This window comes from Gopherus flavomarginatus, chromosome 7 (assembly GCF_025201925.1).
Source record: "Gopherus flavomarginatus isolate rGopFla2 chromosome 7, rGopFla2.mat.asm, whole genome shotgun sequence".
Taxonomy (NCBI): domain Eukaryota; kingdom Metazoa; phylum Chordata; order Testudines; family Testudinidae; genus Gopherus; species Gopherus flavomarginatus.
In genome coordinates, this window is record NC_066623.1 from 68,616,886 (window position 1) to 68,634,994 (window position 18,109).

The window sequence follows — 18,109 nt, forward strand, 5'->3', positions numbered from 1 at the left end:
TGGTTGATAGAATCATTGGACTTAACAGGGAACATACTACTGAGATGAGTGGAGGCAGTTTACATTTGAGTTATTTGTGCTTGGTTCATACTTAACAGGGTTACCCACCACCCCTCCTCCCCCCAATATAAGGGTAAGAAACTTTTTTTAAAGACATCTGGCATTTCACAGAATCTGAATCATTAATATGGGATGGGTGGATGTCTCAAGCAGGTCACATGTTTACCATCTCTAAGTCTTCGCAGTTTTTGTCTTTCCACCTTTTATTGCGCATCTCTTTTGTAGTAATTGAAAGCACATATACCTTAATTTCTACAAAAATGTATACTTGATATAGACTGTAAACCCTCACTTTCTCAAAGAGCAGAAGCTTATTCAGCAATAATTCTAGATTTGATTTGTTTGGTTCTCCGGTTTTTCTGGGCATTGTGACCACACATCTTTGTACATCTTTCCCATTAAAATACTGTAGTAGTTTCAGATCAGATAATATTTTATACATTGCTCTCCCTGAAATTGAATAGATAAATGTTCCTCAATGTTTGGGTTTACAAGTTCACTGTCAGATGAAGTGTTTCATTCTTGCCTGACTGAAATGCCAAAACTTTTAATAAGTAGAAAAACTTAATGATGAAATGTTGAATCATTAGGCTTGCTATAGTGGCAGTAATATGGAAAGCTGTTTTACATTTTATATGTCCAGGCTGAAGATGGACCGTGCAAATTATTATCTTCTGTTGTCATATTATCCTCTTTATCTGCACTTATGTTATATTTCAGCAGTGTGGATATATTTAATTTTTAATGTTTCTGAGTAAAACTCTAGCACAACTTTATTTTTAAATGTGATAAAGGGCAAAAATGTTGAAAGGACCAAAATGAGAATTAAACTTCCACAATTAGGAAAGCCACAAGATGGCATCAAATTGTCAATTCTGTCCCTTGCTGCTCAAACTGTTTTCTTCAAAAGGTCAAAAAACAGTGCAGTCAGTTTGTGGATTTTCATATGGAAACCATTTGGGTACCAGATGAGCAGTGAGGTAAGGCATACAAATTTTGAAAGCTTCACTCACTGCTATAATTCATGACTTCAATAGTAGCAATAAGCAACTTCTTTTTAAATAACCAGCCACCACCCAAGTTGCACTACATTAGAATGTAAGCTAACTTGTATGCACAAAAGATTCCTCCAAGGAAAAATAACACATGCTTCTTGGGAAAAGGTTGTACAACACAGTATACATCTGTCTTATAATCTTCGGGGTATTTTCCCAAATTGTAGTTATGATTTATATTATGGCAATACCAGACTTAAAGAAAATTACTTTGTCAGTTCATCAGTCAATTGATATAATTCCGACTATGAATGTTAATGCTCCTTCAGACTTTAGAAATAGGCAGTATTTAAATGTACAGTGGGACCCGACTAAAGACAGGGAAATCAATTGTCAGTTACTGAATTTTGCAAATTAAGGCAACAAAAAAAGCAAGAATAATGCATCACAAAATATTTAATTCACTTATGACAGCTTTAGGTTAAGGAATATGAGGAAAAACTAGTATACTTTATAAAAAATAATGGCCTTAGTTAATATGACTAGAGTTGGTTAAATTTGTGACAGCTGGGAAGCTCCCTGTTGCTTTTGTGTGGATAAGTAAGGTTATGTTTTAATCACAGGTTTCAGAGTAGTAGCCATGTTAGTCTGTATCCGCAAAAAGAATAGGAGTACTTGTGGCACCTTAGAGACTAACAAATTTATTGTAGCATAAGCTTTCGTGGGCTACAGCTCACTTCATCGGATGCATGTAGTGGAAAATACAGAAGGAAGATGTGTGTATATATACACAGGGAACATGAAACAATGGGTGTTACCATACACATTATAAGGAGAGTGATCAGTTTAAGGTGAGCTATTGTCAGCAGGAGAGAAAAATAACTGTTTGTAGTGGTAATGAAAATGTCCCATTTTCAGCACTTGACAAGGTGATATAAGGAACTGCGGGGAAGGAGGGGAGAGATAAGCATGGGGAAATAGTTTTACTTTATGTAATGGCCCATCCACTCCCAGTCTTTATTCAAACCCAATTTAATGGTGTCCAATTTGCAAATTAATTCCAATTCAGCAGTCTCTCATTGGAGTCTGTTTTTGAAGGTTTTTTGTTGTAATATTGTGAATTTTAGGTCTGTAATCGAGTGGCCTGGGAGGTTGAAGTGTTCTCCAACTGGTTTTTGAATGTTATAGTTCTTGACATCTGATTTGTGTCCATTTATTCTTTTACGTAGAGACTGTCTGGTTTGGCCAGTATACACAGCAGAGGGGCATTGCTGGCACATGATGGCATATATCACACTGGTAGATGTGCAGGTGAATGAGCCTCTGATAGTGTGGCTAATTTGGTTAGGTCCTATGATGGTATCTCCTGAATAGATATGTGGACAGAGTTGGCAGCAGGCTTTGTTGCAAGGATAGGTTCCTGAGTTAGTGTTTTTGTTGTGTGGTGTGTGGTTGCTGGTGAGTATTTGCGTCTGGTTTGGGGGCTGTCTGTAAGCAAGGACTGGCCTGTCTCCCAAGATCTGTGAGAGTGATGGATCGTCCTTCAGGATAGGTTGTAGGTCCTTGATGACGCGCTGGAGAGTTTTTAGTTGGTGGCTGTAGGTGACAGCGAGTGGCGTTCTGTTACTTTCTTTGTTGGGCCTGTCCTGTAGTCGGTGACTTCTGGGTACTCTTCAGTCTCTGTCTATCTGTTTCTTCATTTCATCAGGTGGATATGGTAGTTGTAAGAACACTTGATAGAGATCTTGTAGGTGTTTGTCTCTGTCTGAGAGGTTGGAGCAAATGCGATTGTATCATAGAGTTTGGCTGTAGACAATGGATCGAGTGGTGTGGTCTGGATGGAAGCTGGAGGGATGTAGGTAAGTATAGCGGTCAGTAGGTTTCTGGTATAGGGTGGTTGTTTATGTGGCCATCGTTTATTAGTACTGTAGTGTCCAGGAAGTGGACCTCTTGTGTGGTCTGGTTCAGGCTGAGATTGATGTTGGTGCGGAAATTGTTGAAATCATGATGGAATTCCTCAAGGGCTTCTTTTCCATGGGTCGAGATGATGAAGATGTCATCAATGTAGTGCAAGTAGAGTAGGGGCATTAGGGGCCGAGAGCTGAGGAAACGTTCTAAGTCAGCCATAAAAATGTTGGCATGCTGTGGGGCCCAAATGTGAAATATTTGTGAGTGTGGACAAAGTTACAAAGTTCATCCACCAGGTTTGCCATGACATTATTGGGGATACTGTTCCTGATGGCTTGTAGTCCATCTTTGTGTGGAATGTTGGTGTAGAGGGCTTCTACATCCATAGTAGCCAGGATGGTGTTTTCAGGAAGATCACTAATGGATTGTAGTTTCCTCAGGAAGTCAGTGGTGTCTCGAAGATAGCTAGGAGTGCTCGTAGCGTAGGGCCTGAGGATGGAGTCTACATAGCCAGACAGTCCTGCTGTTAGGGTGCCAATGTCTGAAATGATTGGGCATCGAGGGTTTCCAGATTTATGGATCTTAGGTTATTAAAAGCCAGGGATAGGTCATGGGCAGTAAACAAAAATTCAGGGCCCGTGACCTGTCCATGACTTGTACTATATACCCTCGACTAAAACTTGAGTGCTCTGGAGCAGGGGGCAGCCCAGGCGCACCATGGGTGCTCTAGGGGGGTGGCAGTGGCCTGGGGGCTGGTGGGTGCTCTGGCGGGTGGGGCTGGCAGGCTCCCTATCCGGCTCAGTGTGGCTTCTGGAAGCAGCTGTTATGTCCCTGCAGCCCCTAGGCAGAGGTGCCGGGAACCATGGCCAATGGGTGCTGCGGGGGCAGTACCTGAAGGCAGAGGCAGTGGGCAGAGCCTCCTGGCTTGCTATGTTGCCGCTTCCAGGGAGCCCCCGAAGGTAAGCACTACCCCAAGCCCTTCAGTCCCCCAACTCTGGTCCCTGAGTCCCCTCCCATACCCAAACTCTTGCTGCTGCCAGGGGATGGGGTGCGGTGGCCCAAGACTGCCCCTGGGCCAGCCACACTGGCTGCTGCAGAAGTCACGGAGGTCTCAGAAAGTCGCAAAATGACAAACTCGCAGCCTTAATGATAAGTTGTGATGTTGTAGTGCAAACTATTCCCCAAATATGATTATTTTTCAAAATTTCTAGCTACTCAGTATATTGACTAGTATTAAAGTAAGTCAGACTGGGGCCACGTTGTGCTGAGTGCTGTACAAATGCATAGTAAGAGACTGTCCTAAAGAACTTGCAATCTCTATTAAAATAATATGCAGCAAGTCAGTGTAACTAGCAGAGGAAGACAAGATAGAGTTACATTGACAGGAAGGTGTAGTTGTGTGTACAGGTTTCATGCACAGTTTATTGGTTTGATGGCTTTTAAAGATAGAAATAGTGCTTTATGCCTAGCTAGACTAATGTCTCTGTCCCTTGCTGCTAAAACTGTTTTCTTCGAAAGGTAGAAAGTCAGATTGTGGATTTTCATATGGAAACCCTATGAGCAGCGATATAATGTATGTAAATTCTGAAAGTTTCACTCACTAGCTAACATGACAATGGCATATACCATATTATGAGTGATGAGAGGCTGGTTGTGGTTTAGGAAGTTCTAAAGCCAAAATAGAAAAATATCTGAAAAAGCAAGAGTTGAGTGGAACATAAAAAAAAGTAATTTCAAGGACATGTAAGAATATCAGAAACCATTTTTTGGTTTCTTCAATTATGTGCAAAGAGTCAGATTTTTAGATGTATTATTGTATTTTTTATTTATGCCAGTGGTACAGGTCTTGAGTACTGTTGTGATGATTGGGCCAATACATTTACTTTGTGAGTTCAATTGTAAAAAGTATGTAAAGGTTTATAAATAATACAACAATTTATAATAACAAAAGATGATGGAAAATAGGTTGTTACTTCCAGTAATGCATGTTATAAACGGGTGCAAGAGAACCAGACAGACTGAATTAGTTCAAATAAAAAGACCATATGGATATAATTAAAGAACTCTGTTTTAATCAGGCTTGGTAAAACCAGAAGATAGGGAACTGGCAATTAATGAACCAAAATTGATGAGTTGTATATTAGGCTTAATTGGTGGAGGGAATAATGAGTGGATGGGCTATTCTACTCATCACTCCCTTTGTCTGTTCTTAAAGAAAGAGACCGGGGGAAAGGGGAGTGGAGGGGAATAGAAAAACAGATGGAGGCTGCTGAAGCAAACTTCACCATCATGGCTGTTACCTGAGGCCCCTGCTCCTTTTTGGTCCTAATCCTAAGAGATGTCCTGACCGACTGGGCCAAAAAGAGGGACCCAGATAATACTGCCATCTCTACCAGCTCCAGCTGAATCCCATACCCCTCCTGGCATGAAATAGTTTCAGATTTTAGCAGCAACAGCTCTAGTTCATCTCAACTAACTACTTCTCTTTTCCCAGAAAGGACAGTTGTTGCCATCTTTGATACCACTAAGAGACTCTCAAACAAGGGTTTTTTTCCTTCTAAAACTCTCTCCAGCTAAAGGGAAAAAGAAATGTTAAAATGAAAGCCTTACTTAATTCTTCCAATGGCTTAACTGTTTCTCCCTCTTTTCTGTGCCTTTAATAAAAGTTTAAAAGGATTTCAGTGTTGTGTTTGCCGTGGTTCTAAGCAGTCTGAGGTCTCTCTATACCAAACCCTGAACCTTGTTTAACACTGTTTAATGTTGGACATTGACTGGGTTATGTTAACACCTTTGGCCCATTTATTCCATCTAAATTTATACAACAGTACCCATTGCTCATTCACCATAGGCTCTGTTATGTAGTTGAAGTTTGAGAAATATCCTTTAAGATTAACGTTCTCTTGATGCATATTTTGAGTTGTTGAGTCTGATCCTACAGGAGCAAGGAGTATTGAAATGGAATGAATGACTCTTTACTGAAAACGCATACACTGGATGTCGTTATTGCGTATCTGAATATGTAATAATAAATTAAGCTGATACTCATACCTAAAAGCAAAATGGTAGTTATGTGGGAGCAGAAAAACAGATAATGAAAGCTGATTAAGACCCTTATGTTAAGTGTGTAAGTCATGAGTTAGCGAAATACAACTTTGCAAGATAAATTAGGAAAACTAAACTAACTTGTTCATGATTAAAATATTGTGTAAGACGTCTGTCTAAAGAAGATTTGTTTTTGAAGTTACAGGGTTTTGTGACTAATTACTGACTTTGTTTATGAATATTCATAATCTACTCCTTACCAGTCTAACACAGTTTATGCATAAGAATTAGGTAGTCATCCTTTGAGCAAAAAAGTTCCTTGTTTTTCAGAAACTTTTGTGAGACAATGAGTGTCATTTGCTCAATAGGTGTGATCATTGCTACTTCTCCTGATGCTTACTGTATCAACTAAATTTTCCAAGTTATCTCTTCTCGTCTTCCTCTGGAAAACCGTAGTATTATGTATCTGTAGTGATAGATGACACACAAACTGAACTACAACTAATGAACATGAGAATCTTTACCTTTACTTGCAAACAACAACTGAAAAGTAATATTTATTCTCTACTTAAGCTCAGCAACTTTCTTTTTCAGGGCAGCAAAATTATCATGCTTATGACTTTTGTGCCAGATGTACTTTTTTCAAACTTGATATATTTGTCTCATTGCAGGAAATTTTAAACAAGTAGTGTTGAAATCTTGTACTCTCTAAACAGTTATTAAAAATTGCTGCTTCTACTGCATGGTCTGCACGGTTTTTAGTGTGAGGGTCAGAAAGATTAAATCATCAGTAATCTTAATGGGAAAAGAGGTGGAATCAAGCAATTTCAAAGTAAGATGTCTTTTATAGGAGTATTTATCATCAGTTGTCAACAGTTCATTAGCTGTTTTTACTGAATTGTTGGAATGCTTGGCGTGGTGGATCTTTGTAAGCTGTCTAAAGTAAATTTCATCCACCATCTTCCTGTCGTTGATCCCATATTCTGAGGAGAGTCTCATTTGCTTCTTGCTCAGTCTTTTTCCTTCATTGTTTTGAATACGAGACAATTTCACAAAATGTTCTTGGCTTTTTCCATTACTCGATGGGAAAAGTGCTGCTTTTTCTCTCCTGGCCATGTACTACTTCATGCATGAATCTTCAGCTTGCTGATAGCTTTTTGAATCGTGATTGAACTCCTCTTTGTACTTCACTTTTCTCCTTCATTACAATCCTTATTTTGACCCTAATTCTTTATTCGTCATTTCTCTGAAGAGTCCATATATTTTTCCCCTTCTGGATGCTGGTCACCTTTGTATATTATCCAGCCATTTAAATAGAATTGTTGAAATTATTTGCTACAGCACAACTAATCAGATATCTTGTCACTTCATGATCTTAAATGCTTCCATTCTCTAGTAATTTACTGGTATTTATATTTTTTCTTTGACTTCAGGTGTGAATCATTGACCATTGGTTTTCTCTACAATAAAGATGAAAATTCAGGGAAAAACATGTGCCCCTTGAAATTAATAATATCCTCAGGATGGTTCTGTGTACATATTATTCTGGCATTGTATGTGTAGCCTATGGAAGAAAGAAACCACACATACATATAAACTACAAAATATGTTTTACAGAACAAAAGTTTGCCATTATAATTCATAATGCCAACACCACAAAACTAAGATAATCAGATGTACAATTCTTCTTAGTGCCAATTTCTGTGTGCTACCCATCAGAAAACAGATGCTATGAGACAGCAAGCTGTTCAAAACAACAGTTTATCATAATTCTTCTTTAGCCTTTGAAGAAGGTGCATAATGTTCTACAGTAAATATAAATTAGATGTATCCTTTGGAAATGTGCCATATGGTTTTAACATTAAGTACACGTGATTTATCCTGGGTAGCGTGGAGAGGGATTTTTAGGAGCTGACCTTGTGCTCGTTCTCAGCACTGTCTTGCAAACCTGACTGTTAGATTCCTAATCTCCATCCTTCACCCTGTATAGCTGGCAGGTGCTGTTATTGTTCTCAGGCCTTGGGGTGGAGTGTGCCCTGTGTCTCTAGTGACTCCTGTGACTGATTTAAGGAGTGGTTTTATTGAAGAATTCCATCCTGTCTAACTTAGCTAGAAGTATGACAACTATAACATAATGTTCGTGTAGTGGGGATTGGCTCAGGGCTCTTAGAACACGTTGTGAAATTGGGATGTCAGAGAATGGAGCTGTGTGGTTAGCGACACTTCATTGCCTCCTTAACCAGTGCTAATACTAGAAGAGTGATTGTTTAATGAATAGGTGACTACTTTTTTTCCTGTCCTGTATTTTCGAAGATTTCAAGAATATACTGCTTTCTTTCAGGTCCTTTATTGTATAGTGTTAGTCCAGGTTTCATAATTTACCCCATGCAGCTTAAATGGTGGTCCTTTGAAATGTGGAAGATTAGTGAATGTTTTTGCTTTATTCTCTAGGAAATAATTTCTTATCTTTCTGCTATTGAATGACTAACATATAGTCAGATAAGACCAAATTGTGCCTTGTCATACTTTCCAAATCCACTTCAATATAGGATGTTGCTTTCCAGGTTTTGCTGGGCTTTTTTCACTTAACTGCTCTACTGATGTAGCTACGCAGGGGAGACATTTCTCCCCTCGGATGTTGTTTCCCACCTCTTTCTGACTCTAATATCCAACCACAATGCATAAACATGTACTGTCCCTGGAAAACCCCAGCCAAAGGAAGTTAGGTAATCAAATCTCACTGAATGGGAAATGGGAGTCTAACTCGCTTGCCTTCCTTTGCCATTAGCTGGAAGCTTCTGCCAAAATGACTAGCAGTGAACATAGCTGGCAATGTTAGTATTTGTTAGTCATAAGAGTTTACTACACTTAGGTGTTGCTTTTTTCCTGTATATTTGTATATTTGGCTGGAAGTACTCAAGTTGTTCCGCATGTTGCAGGGACAAAGACTGTAGTATGTCTTGCCCAGTCCTGTGAGTGGAAGTCTAGTGATTTTCTTCAGAAACTTAGAGTATGTCTACACTATGGGATTATTCTGATTTTACATAAACCGGTTTTGTAAAACAGATTGTATAAAGTCGAGTGCATGTGGCTACACTAAGCACATTAATTTGGCAGTGTGTGTCCATGTACCGAGGCTAGCGTCGATTTCCGGAGCGTAGCACTGTGGGTAGCTATCCCATAGCTATCCCATAGTTCCCGCAGTCTCCCCCGCCCATTGGAATTCTGGGTTGAGATCCCAATGCATGATGATGCAAAAACAGTGTCGCGGTTGATTCTGGGTAAATGTCGTCATTCATTCTTTCCTCCATGAAAGCAACAGCAGACAATCGTTTCGCGCCCTTCTTCCCTGGATTGCCCTGGCAGACGCCATAGCATGGCAACCATGGAGCCTTGTCACTGTCACCGTTATGTGTACTGGATGCCGCTGACAGAGGCGGTACTGCAGTGCTACACAGCAGCATTCATTTGCCATTGCAAGGTAGCAGAGATGGTTACCAGTCGTTCTGTACCATCTTCTGTGCCATTGTAAATTGGCTATGAGATGACGGTTATCAGTCATTCTGTACCATCTGCTGCTGTCATGGGTGCTCCTGGCTGGCCTTAGCTGAGGTCGGCCGGAGGCGCAAAGACAAAAATGGGAATGACTCCCCAAGTCAATCCCTCCTTTATGGTTTATCTAAAAATAGAGTCAGTCCTGCCTAGAATATGGGGCAAGTGTACTAGAGAACCAGTGTATCAGAGAACCAGAGAGCACAGCCGCTCCGTGTCAGATCCCGCAGAAATGATGAGCTGCATGCCATTCACGGGGGGTTCCCCTGCAACAACCCCACCCGTTGATTCCCTTCTCCCTCAACCTTTCTGGGCTACCGTAGCAGCATCCTCCATTTGTGTGATGAAGTAATAAAGAATGCAGGAATAAGAAACACTGACTTTTTAGTGAAATAAAATGGGGAGGATGCAGCCTCCAGCTGCTATGATAGTCCAGGCAGGACATTAAGCGGTGCAGGGGAGAGGAGCCCAGCATCCCGCTGCTATGATAGTCCAGGCAGTACACAATCTTTTCTATAGACATGAAAGGGGGGGCGGGCAGCTGATGGAACTCAGCCCGCAGTTGCTATGATGAGGACAGTTACCAGCTGTTCTGTATCATTTACCGGGAATGACAGGGAGTCATTCCTATTTTTACCCAGGCGCCCCCGGACGACCTCACCTGAGGCCATCCAGGAGCATTCACAGGCTGATGATGGCGATGAATAGCAGTCATATTGTACCGTCTGCCACCGGGGAGGGGACGGGAGAGGATGCTGCTATTCATTGCCTCAGCACTGCATCTACCAGCAGCATGCAGTAGACAGTAGAAGCCAAGAAACAATTTTTTTCCCTTTTCTTTCATGGGCGGGGGGGAGTAAATTGATGACATATACCCTGAAACACCCTGGACAGTGTGTTTGACCCTACAAGCATTGGGAACTCAGCCAAGAATGCAAATGCTTTTCGGAGACTGTGGGGACTGTGGGATAGCTGGAGTCCTCAGTACCCCCTCCCTCCCTCCCTCCACGAGCATCCATTTGATTCTTTGGCTTTCCGTTACGCTTGTCACACAGCACTGTGCTGTGGCCTCTGTCTATCATAGCCTGGAGATTTTTTCAAATGCTTTCTCATTTCGTCTCCTGTAATGGAGCTGTGATAGAACAGATTTGTCTCCCCATACAGTGATCAGATCCAGTATCTCCCGTACGGCCCATGCTGGAGCTCTTTTTGGGTTTGGGACTGCATCGCCACCCGTGCTGATCAGAGCTCCACGCTGGGCAAACAAGAAATGAAATTCAAAAGTTCACGGGGCTTTCACTGTTTACCTGGCCAGTGCATCTGAGTTCGGATTGTTGTAGAGAGCAGTCACAATGGTGCACTGTGGGATACCGCCCAGAGGCCAATACTGCCTCATTGTGTGGACGGGTGCAGCGTTAAATCCGTTTAACGCTGCTAAAATCGGTTTAAACGCGTAGTGTAGACCAGGCCTTTGTCACAAAATGCTGAAACTTTGCATTCTGCTCTCATGCTATGTGGAGGGTTGCAGACTTCTTCTTTGACTTGGCATGTCGTGTCTTCATTCCTGTACTCTTTCCTCTCCCACCTTCCAGTACTTCTATTGCCACTTTTTAGCTGGTGGATCTTAAGAGCTGTATGTTCTTTGCACAGTAAGATGACATTTAAGGTTGGTTAGTTGGTATTTTAAAAAGTTTTTCAATTAATAATTAAATTATTATATTAAAGTGATGGAGGGAGACAAGGCAACAATTAAATACAACTGAATTTACTCTCTCAAAATCAAACAGTATGGACTTCTATACAAAAATGTTGCTATAGAATCTGAGAAAGAATAGTGCTAGGGTATGATCTAAAACTCTGTTTAAAACTGAATAGCTATGGCTTTTTCTGTGTTTGTGAGCTTTTGTCTTTATCTGTGGGCGCTTGCTATGATTCTCCCTGCACCTTCATCCATCCCTTTCAGGAAATTTACTAATTTGGGATTTTTTTAACTCTAAGTTTATGGGAGGCAACATTAAGAGTATTCTTCAAAATATACAACTAAAACCCCTTTGTGGCAACATTGTCTTCGTGCAGACCATGACATTGACTTTCCTGTAAAGATGGACTGCAGAAATCATATTCTCACTTTCTCAGGGGAGAAAAAAAATAGGTGTTGAGTCTCACATTCAAGCTGTTCTTTAGTAGCAAGGGATCTCTCTAAGATAGCCATCCTTTGCTCTTGCCAGTTTGGCTTGCTGCTTTGCCCTTAGAGTGCAGTGCTTTGACTCTTACCAATTTCTGTGCAGTTGAATAATTACTCTGAAAGGATAGTGGCAAAATATAGCTTGTCCAGACCAGAGATGCAGCATGTCTTGCAAAAAGGATCTTTTAAGTTAATGGAGCAGCCAGCATAGACCACGGTATTTTAACCAACCGAAAACAACACAGAGAAATTCAGCATTAATCCTTTTCTTCTAAGGAGGAAGTTAAATCCTTGTGTCAAGGTCAGCAGCAGAGTCGTTGCTTTAGAAGTTGTAGAAGCTGACTGTATACTAAGCTGAGTCCTACCCGTATGTAATTAATCAGGCATTTTCTTTTGAAGTTCAGTGGAGAGATGTCTGACTGAATTTGAGCCTTTTAGTAAGTTGACAACTGATGCACCCTTATGCTCATATCACATAGTTTTGTAGATCAAGATTGGGTTTTAACTTACATTGGAGAAATGCTAAGATTTAGAGGGGTTGTGTGACTTTTTAAAAGTGTCATTGATCTAGTAGCTCCTGGTCTTCAGTCCCCTACTGATGAATTTTCTTAGTCACATAGCACAGTGTTACTTGTTTACATACCCATGTGGGAAGCAGGTGCTGACTTCCTTTTCATATAGCTCTTTTGAAAATCGTTCCCCATTTAGGGTTGCGGAGCACTTCATAACAATGGTATTTTGGGGTTCAGTGTTTGTAATGTCTCAGTGACTTCCAGATCAAGTGTATGCTCAGTTTACAGATCAAAAAGCGATTATTCGGTCAGACCTGTAAACTTAAGCTCATCCTTTTTGCATTGGTGCATTATCTAAGGATTTTATATCCAATATTGTTTCACAGGAATAAATGAGAACAGAATTTGTCCTTCCATTTGAAACAACTATAATGTTGATGCAGAACCAGTTATAATTGGCTCATTCTTGGCTAATATGTTGGCGCTGCAGAGCAAACAGGAGTAAAGAGTGGTGGTACAAATTTGGTTTTTTATGTTAAAGTAAACAGATAAGACATGGAAGACACATGCTCAGATCTACTGAGCAAGAAGGTACAGTTTTTATATACAGACTTTTCAGAGCAGAAATGCCTTTCAAAATCCTGGCCATAACATTCCAGCCCAGAGCATCTCATGAGCAGATTCAGAGAATAATACCAGTTCTGGTTTGTGATATGGATGGGTACCCACTTTTTCACATATTATATCTTGTCCAAGTGATCAATGTAAAAGGGGAAGCACTGTTTCCTAGTGAGTAGAGCAGTGCACTGCACTGGGACTCAGGCGACCTGGCTCTGCTACTAGTCTACTGGGAAACCTTGATCAAGTCACTTCACCTCTCTGCCTCAGTTGCCATATGTAATGACACTGATCTCCCTTGTAAAGTACTCTGAAATTTACTGGTAAAGACCACTATTTAAGAGCTAGATATTTTTATTTACTTATTAAAAGGTGAAAATGTTAATCCTGTAAATCAGCAATTTCACCTTATGATAAAATGTTGACTAGTATATACTAGTTGTGGTGGATAGACCATTAACATGCAAAAAAGTTTTGTTTTTTTATTTTTCAGACTTTTTAAGTCCAAAACAATGGTTGTGAAGTTTTCTGATCAAAGTTTTCTGCATATTTAGTTATTAGAATATGTTATGTCCTAATCATCATTTAAAAGCTGTTTTATATGTAACTGAAAGGGAATCTGAATCAGAGAAAAGCTATTCCTGTAAATGTTAACTCTTTTTTTCTCTTTTTAAAGGAAGGTGCTTCTGCCCGGAAAACTCAAACCCCAGCAGCACAGCCTGTGCCAAGACCAGGTAAACAGTATTACTTTATTTGTGTATTATCTGGAGTGAATGCATTTTGAGTTAGGACAAGATTGTAGCTAAAATCCTAATACATTTTGTTAAGATATGTATTGAAAGTATATAGCCACTATGTATTAATTAACATTATCACCACAGTGGTCCAAGGTCTGAGATTAGCTATGCTCACCCCGAACTAGTGCAGAAATAGCACTGCTAGGTTGATGGACTAGTGGCAATTTTACAGTCTGATTTCTTGTGAACTACCAGGGCTAGAATCAAATACCATATACTGTTGGAATGCTTTTAAACCCAACTTTGGCACACCATAAAACTTTTGTTTCTAGACCTAGCAATTCAAGAACTACTGGTGCCCAAAATTTAAGGTATTTGAGTTCGTGTGTGGGGGTGTTTCATTTCAATTTTGAGTTGAATTTAACAGCTGATTTCTTATGAACCATTAAAGCAAGAAACCTCTATACTTTATACTTTCTCCAAATACTTAATGCCAGCATTGAAATCGTGTGTAGTATTAAATTTCTATTCTGTAGTTTCTTGAGACTGGCAGTTAAAATGTTGAAATCAAGCAGTCATTCTGTAAACCAGTACTTCCATGACAAAGTTTCAGTATCACTACACCTGTTAGACCTAGGAAAAATCTGGTGACTGGTACAAATGTGTTCAGTGATAGTACAGTTCTTCCAAGCACTTGTCTTGACCCAGTGATAAGGGTGGAGGGAAATGCCATCCGGGCATGATTTTTTTTTCTTAGTAATGCGTTGGGCACTACTGTTAATTTTCAAGAACGTTTCCACAGATTCCCTTTCTTCTTGTTCACTAAGCATCTAAAAATGTGATGGGTGCTATTCAGATATTAGTATTAGTAGAATTAGCATTATGGTAGTTCTTAGAACCCCAGCCAAGATCGTGGCTTCCTTTGAATACCTTACAATATTGGTGGTTTACATGCTAAGACAGCTTTTTTGTTTCGAGAGACCAGAGGAATTGATGGGAGAGGAGTAAGAGCACAGGGGAATGTCAGACTGGGAGAGTATGGGTTTCAGAGAAGAATCAGGGATATAAGGGGGATGAAAGGGACAGATTCAGGGAGGGGAGGTATAGTGGAAGGGTGGAGACTAAAATCAAAAACTGGTGTGGTGAGGAGGAGCAAAAACTCTTAAAAGCATTGTGGACCGAAAAATCCCTCCCCCCCGCTTCCCCAATCCATTACTGATGAGATCATAACACACAACATATTGTGCATCAGAATCACAGAATCATAAAAATATAGGGCTAGAAGGGATCTTGGGAGGTCATCTAGAACATCTCCCCATGTTGAGTCAAGACTAAATATACCTAGTGTGACAGATTTCTGTTACCAATCTGCCTGGAGTGTCAGGTGATCAGGCTGGGCTGCAGGGTTGTCAGGGGAAGAGGAGGAGGAGCACATGAAGTGACTAAGTTTTAAAGCTTTATTAATAAAATTACAGCAGTGAGTGTGGGGGCCCCCCATGTCACTCAAAGCAAGGAAGAAAGCATTAGTGCCCATGCCCAAACCCACTTTCATACTCGCACACGCACAACCCACGGCTGGCCAAGTCTGGGTGTAACATGGGGAAGGGTGGATGAGAGTTCTGTCTTGTGCACAGGCTGTCCAGGGTCCGCTGTTGATCTCCAACTTGTTTCGGCTCTCGAAGATTTTAAGTCCTGGGCTCTTTTGGGGGCGTTTCATTCAGGGAACTCTCACTTGTGCTCTTTGTCCCAGTCCAAACCAGCCATCTGCGGCTTCCTCAGCTTTCCCAAAACACACCGGCTTCAGGGGCGCAAGACTCTGTTTTCCCTCTTGCTGGCCTTCGCCGTCTCACTCGTTTTTGCAGCCCCTGCAGCTCTGTTCAGCTGAATCCTCCTTTCTCACAACTGATTGGGGTTCGAATCCAGGCCCGTCTTTCTTTGCAGGCAGCTGAGAGTCGGTTGTGTGCCGTGGCCTTGGGTTGGAGTCAGCATCTTATCTTCGGAGCTAGATGGAGCATCGAGTTAACCCACTCTCTTCTCTCTTCCTCCCCCTTTGGCGTCTCACAACCTGCAAAGAAATCTTTCACTCCACACTCACACCTTCAACCCTCCCTGAATTCTTTCCAGTGTGTCTCAAAGCACTAGCAATATACAATGCTGGTGCTTAGCCAGGGGACCCCGTGGGGGGAGGGGGGCAATTTTATTGTGACACTAGAAGCCACTTAACAATCCCAACCCAACAGTACAGTGTCGCAGACTAATATTGGCCCTGCTATACGGAAACCCATACTACTCCTGGGGAAATTCTGCACCACTGCGCAGTGCAGAATTTTGCAGAAATTAACAGGCGCGCTGCATTTCCTTTCCCCTACAGAAATGGGCTGCAGTGCTGCTAGCCCCCCTTGAGGACCTGGCATAGCCCAGCTCACACATAGAAGACACTGCTGGGGGGAGGAGGAGGGAGCTAGAGGGTTCCTGGCAGCTGCAGTTCCCAGCATGCTCTGAGGGAAGGAGAAGGCAGTGTACAGGAAATTTCATGCAGCCTTGGGACCATGCATTAGGATGTTTCTCCCTCTGGACTCAAGTGGGAGGCAGGGGGAGGGAGCGAAGAAAGGGGGTGGGTGTCTGGGCTGGACGGGCCCCATGGCTGGGCTCTGGGGGGGAGGTTTACTGGCTGGGGGGAGGGGCACGTCTGGGCTGTTGGGTCTCTCCCCCCCCCCCCACACTCTCCCTCAGCTGGGCTTTGGTGAGAGGAAGCGGGCAGAGAAATAGGAACTGCGTTGTCATAGAGGTTTCCTTAACTCTCTATTCCTGGGGGAAAATTTGTCTATATGTTACAGACCTACTTGGTGACAGGTATTTTGAAATAAATTACCAAAATAATTGAAACTGTTATGGTTATGTAGTGTTGTTTTTGACAAATACAATTTGAAGAATTTTAAAATATTGGGCATAGAATTTTTAAGTTTTTTGGTGCAGAATACCCCAAGAAGCGCAATATTTATTTTCTCTTCTCCCCTTTTAATCTTATAATCTGTGATATTCCCTAGTGATTTATCATAATGCAGTGGTCATTGATTTGCTCACGTTAAATACTCACGTTCAGAGAAGTTTACTGCTACAGCTGGTAAATTTTGAAAGATTGGGGGAAATTTGTTTACAGGACTTGGTCAGGTGTAGATACTGTGAAGATGTTTGCAAAGGCCATATTGTTTTGGGACATGTTATGCAAGAATTTTTTTCGTAGCTTTGTCAAATAAATTTAGTGATGCTCTTTAAGCTTTTCACTAAGCAGTGAATAGTGATGTTGCTAAAGCAATATATAAAACTACTGCTTTGTGTGGTCTGGGTAGATCACGAGATGTTGTGAGTATATACCTTGTTAATTCCTTGGGATCTTTTTAGTGAAAGTAATGGTTAAAGATTTGCTTTTGTAAAATAGTTTCCCCATGAAAGTCTATTTAAGTATTGAATAATCTAAATTGTTTTTAGATTGTGCTGTGGCGTTGTATCCTTTTTTGTTCTTTTTTTATCTTCCCAGTTGTTTCAGTGCTAGAAAGGTCACCCTGTCTGTCATATTTATCTCACTAGGGCTGTTGAGAATATGAATGTATTTGGAACTGACAAACAAGGATATGAAAAGGGTAGAAATAGCAAGAGCAGAAATCTAAATGGATAAACCACTGTCATCAACATGGCTACACTGCTAGATGAAATTTCACATGTGTTAACTGACAGACCTGTGTATTTGTTTATTTAAAAAAGGTTATGTTGGTGTTGCCCCCTAGCTAGCCTTCCATGTATTGTAAGGTGCAAACAGTTTTAAGAACAGCGGTATTAAAGATCTGGAGCAAGTATGTCTCTTGGATTTTTGCTCCAAAATGGATTCATATCATGCCCATCCTGCGACACTTTGTTTCCTCATCCTTTAAAATATTGGACTAATAGCAGAGCAGGTATCAGGAATACGTCTGCAGGGAATGTTGTTGTCCTTTTACAGCATGGGAATGTTTGCTTGGTCCATCAAATAAAAGTATTTTGTCGCACTTGAGCTGGAGACGTATCATTTCAGATTTTTTTGTTTAAATTTTAGAATTTTTTATAGTGCTTTTGTTGTATATAATAGTTCTTCAAGTGCTTGTTCACATCCATTACACATTAGGTGTGTGCGTGCACGAGCGTCGGAAGCTTTCCCTTCGCGGCTTCCAGCAGGGCCCCCGCCAGAGTGGCACCACTTGGCCGTGCATATATACCCCGCTGGCCCACCCCTGTCCAGTTCCTTCTTACCTCCATGGCAGTGTTGGAACAATTGCTTGCTCTCGTAAGAGAAGCAATCCTTTAGCCTTAGAGTTGCATACCTGTTGTCAGTTAGTCACTTTCGTAGTGGGTCTCTGTCTGATTTTACCAGGTTGTTTAAAGTGAGCCATGGCCGCATTCATTTTTTAGCCATGAAATAACTCCACACTTGAACTGGAATATCTCCCATGTGAGCAGGTCACTGAC

At 41.2% G+C, this 18,109-nt stretch overlaps 1 protein-coding gene across 3 annotated transcripts in view; it reads left to right on the plus strand.

The window, feature by feature from the left end:
* CDC73 (cell division cycle 73) overlaps positions 1–18,109 on the plus strand; it is a 185,395-nt gene that overhangs the window by 123,860 nt on the left and 43,426 nt on the right. For all 3 annotated transcript variants that reach the window (XR_007775378.1, XM_050961449.1, XM_050961448.1), the window contains exon 11: positions 13,549–13,606. Coding sequence is in view for 2 of the 3 variants with exons in the window: in XM_050961449.1 (XP_050817406.1) it covers positions 13,549–13,606 (58 nt within the window). In the remaining variant the exon portion in view is untranslated. The remainder of the gene's footprint in view (positions 1–13,548; positions 13,607–18,109) is intronic.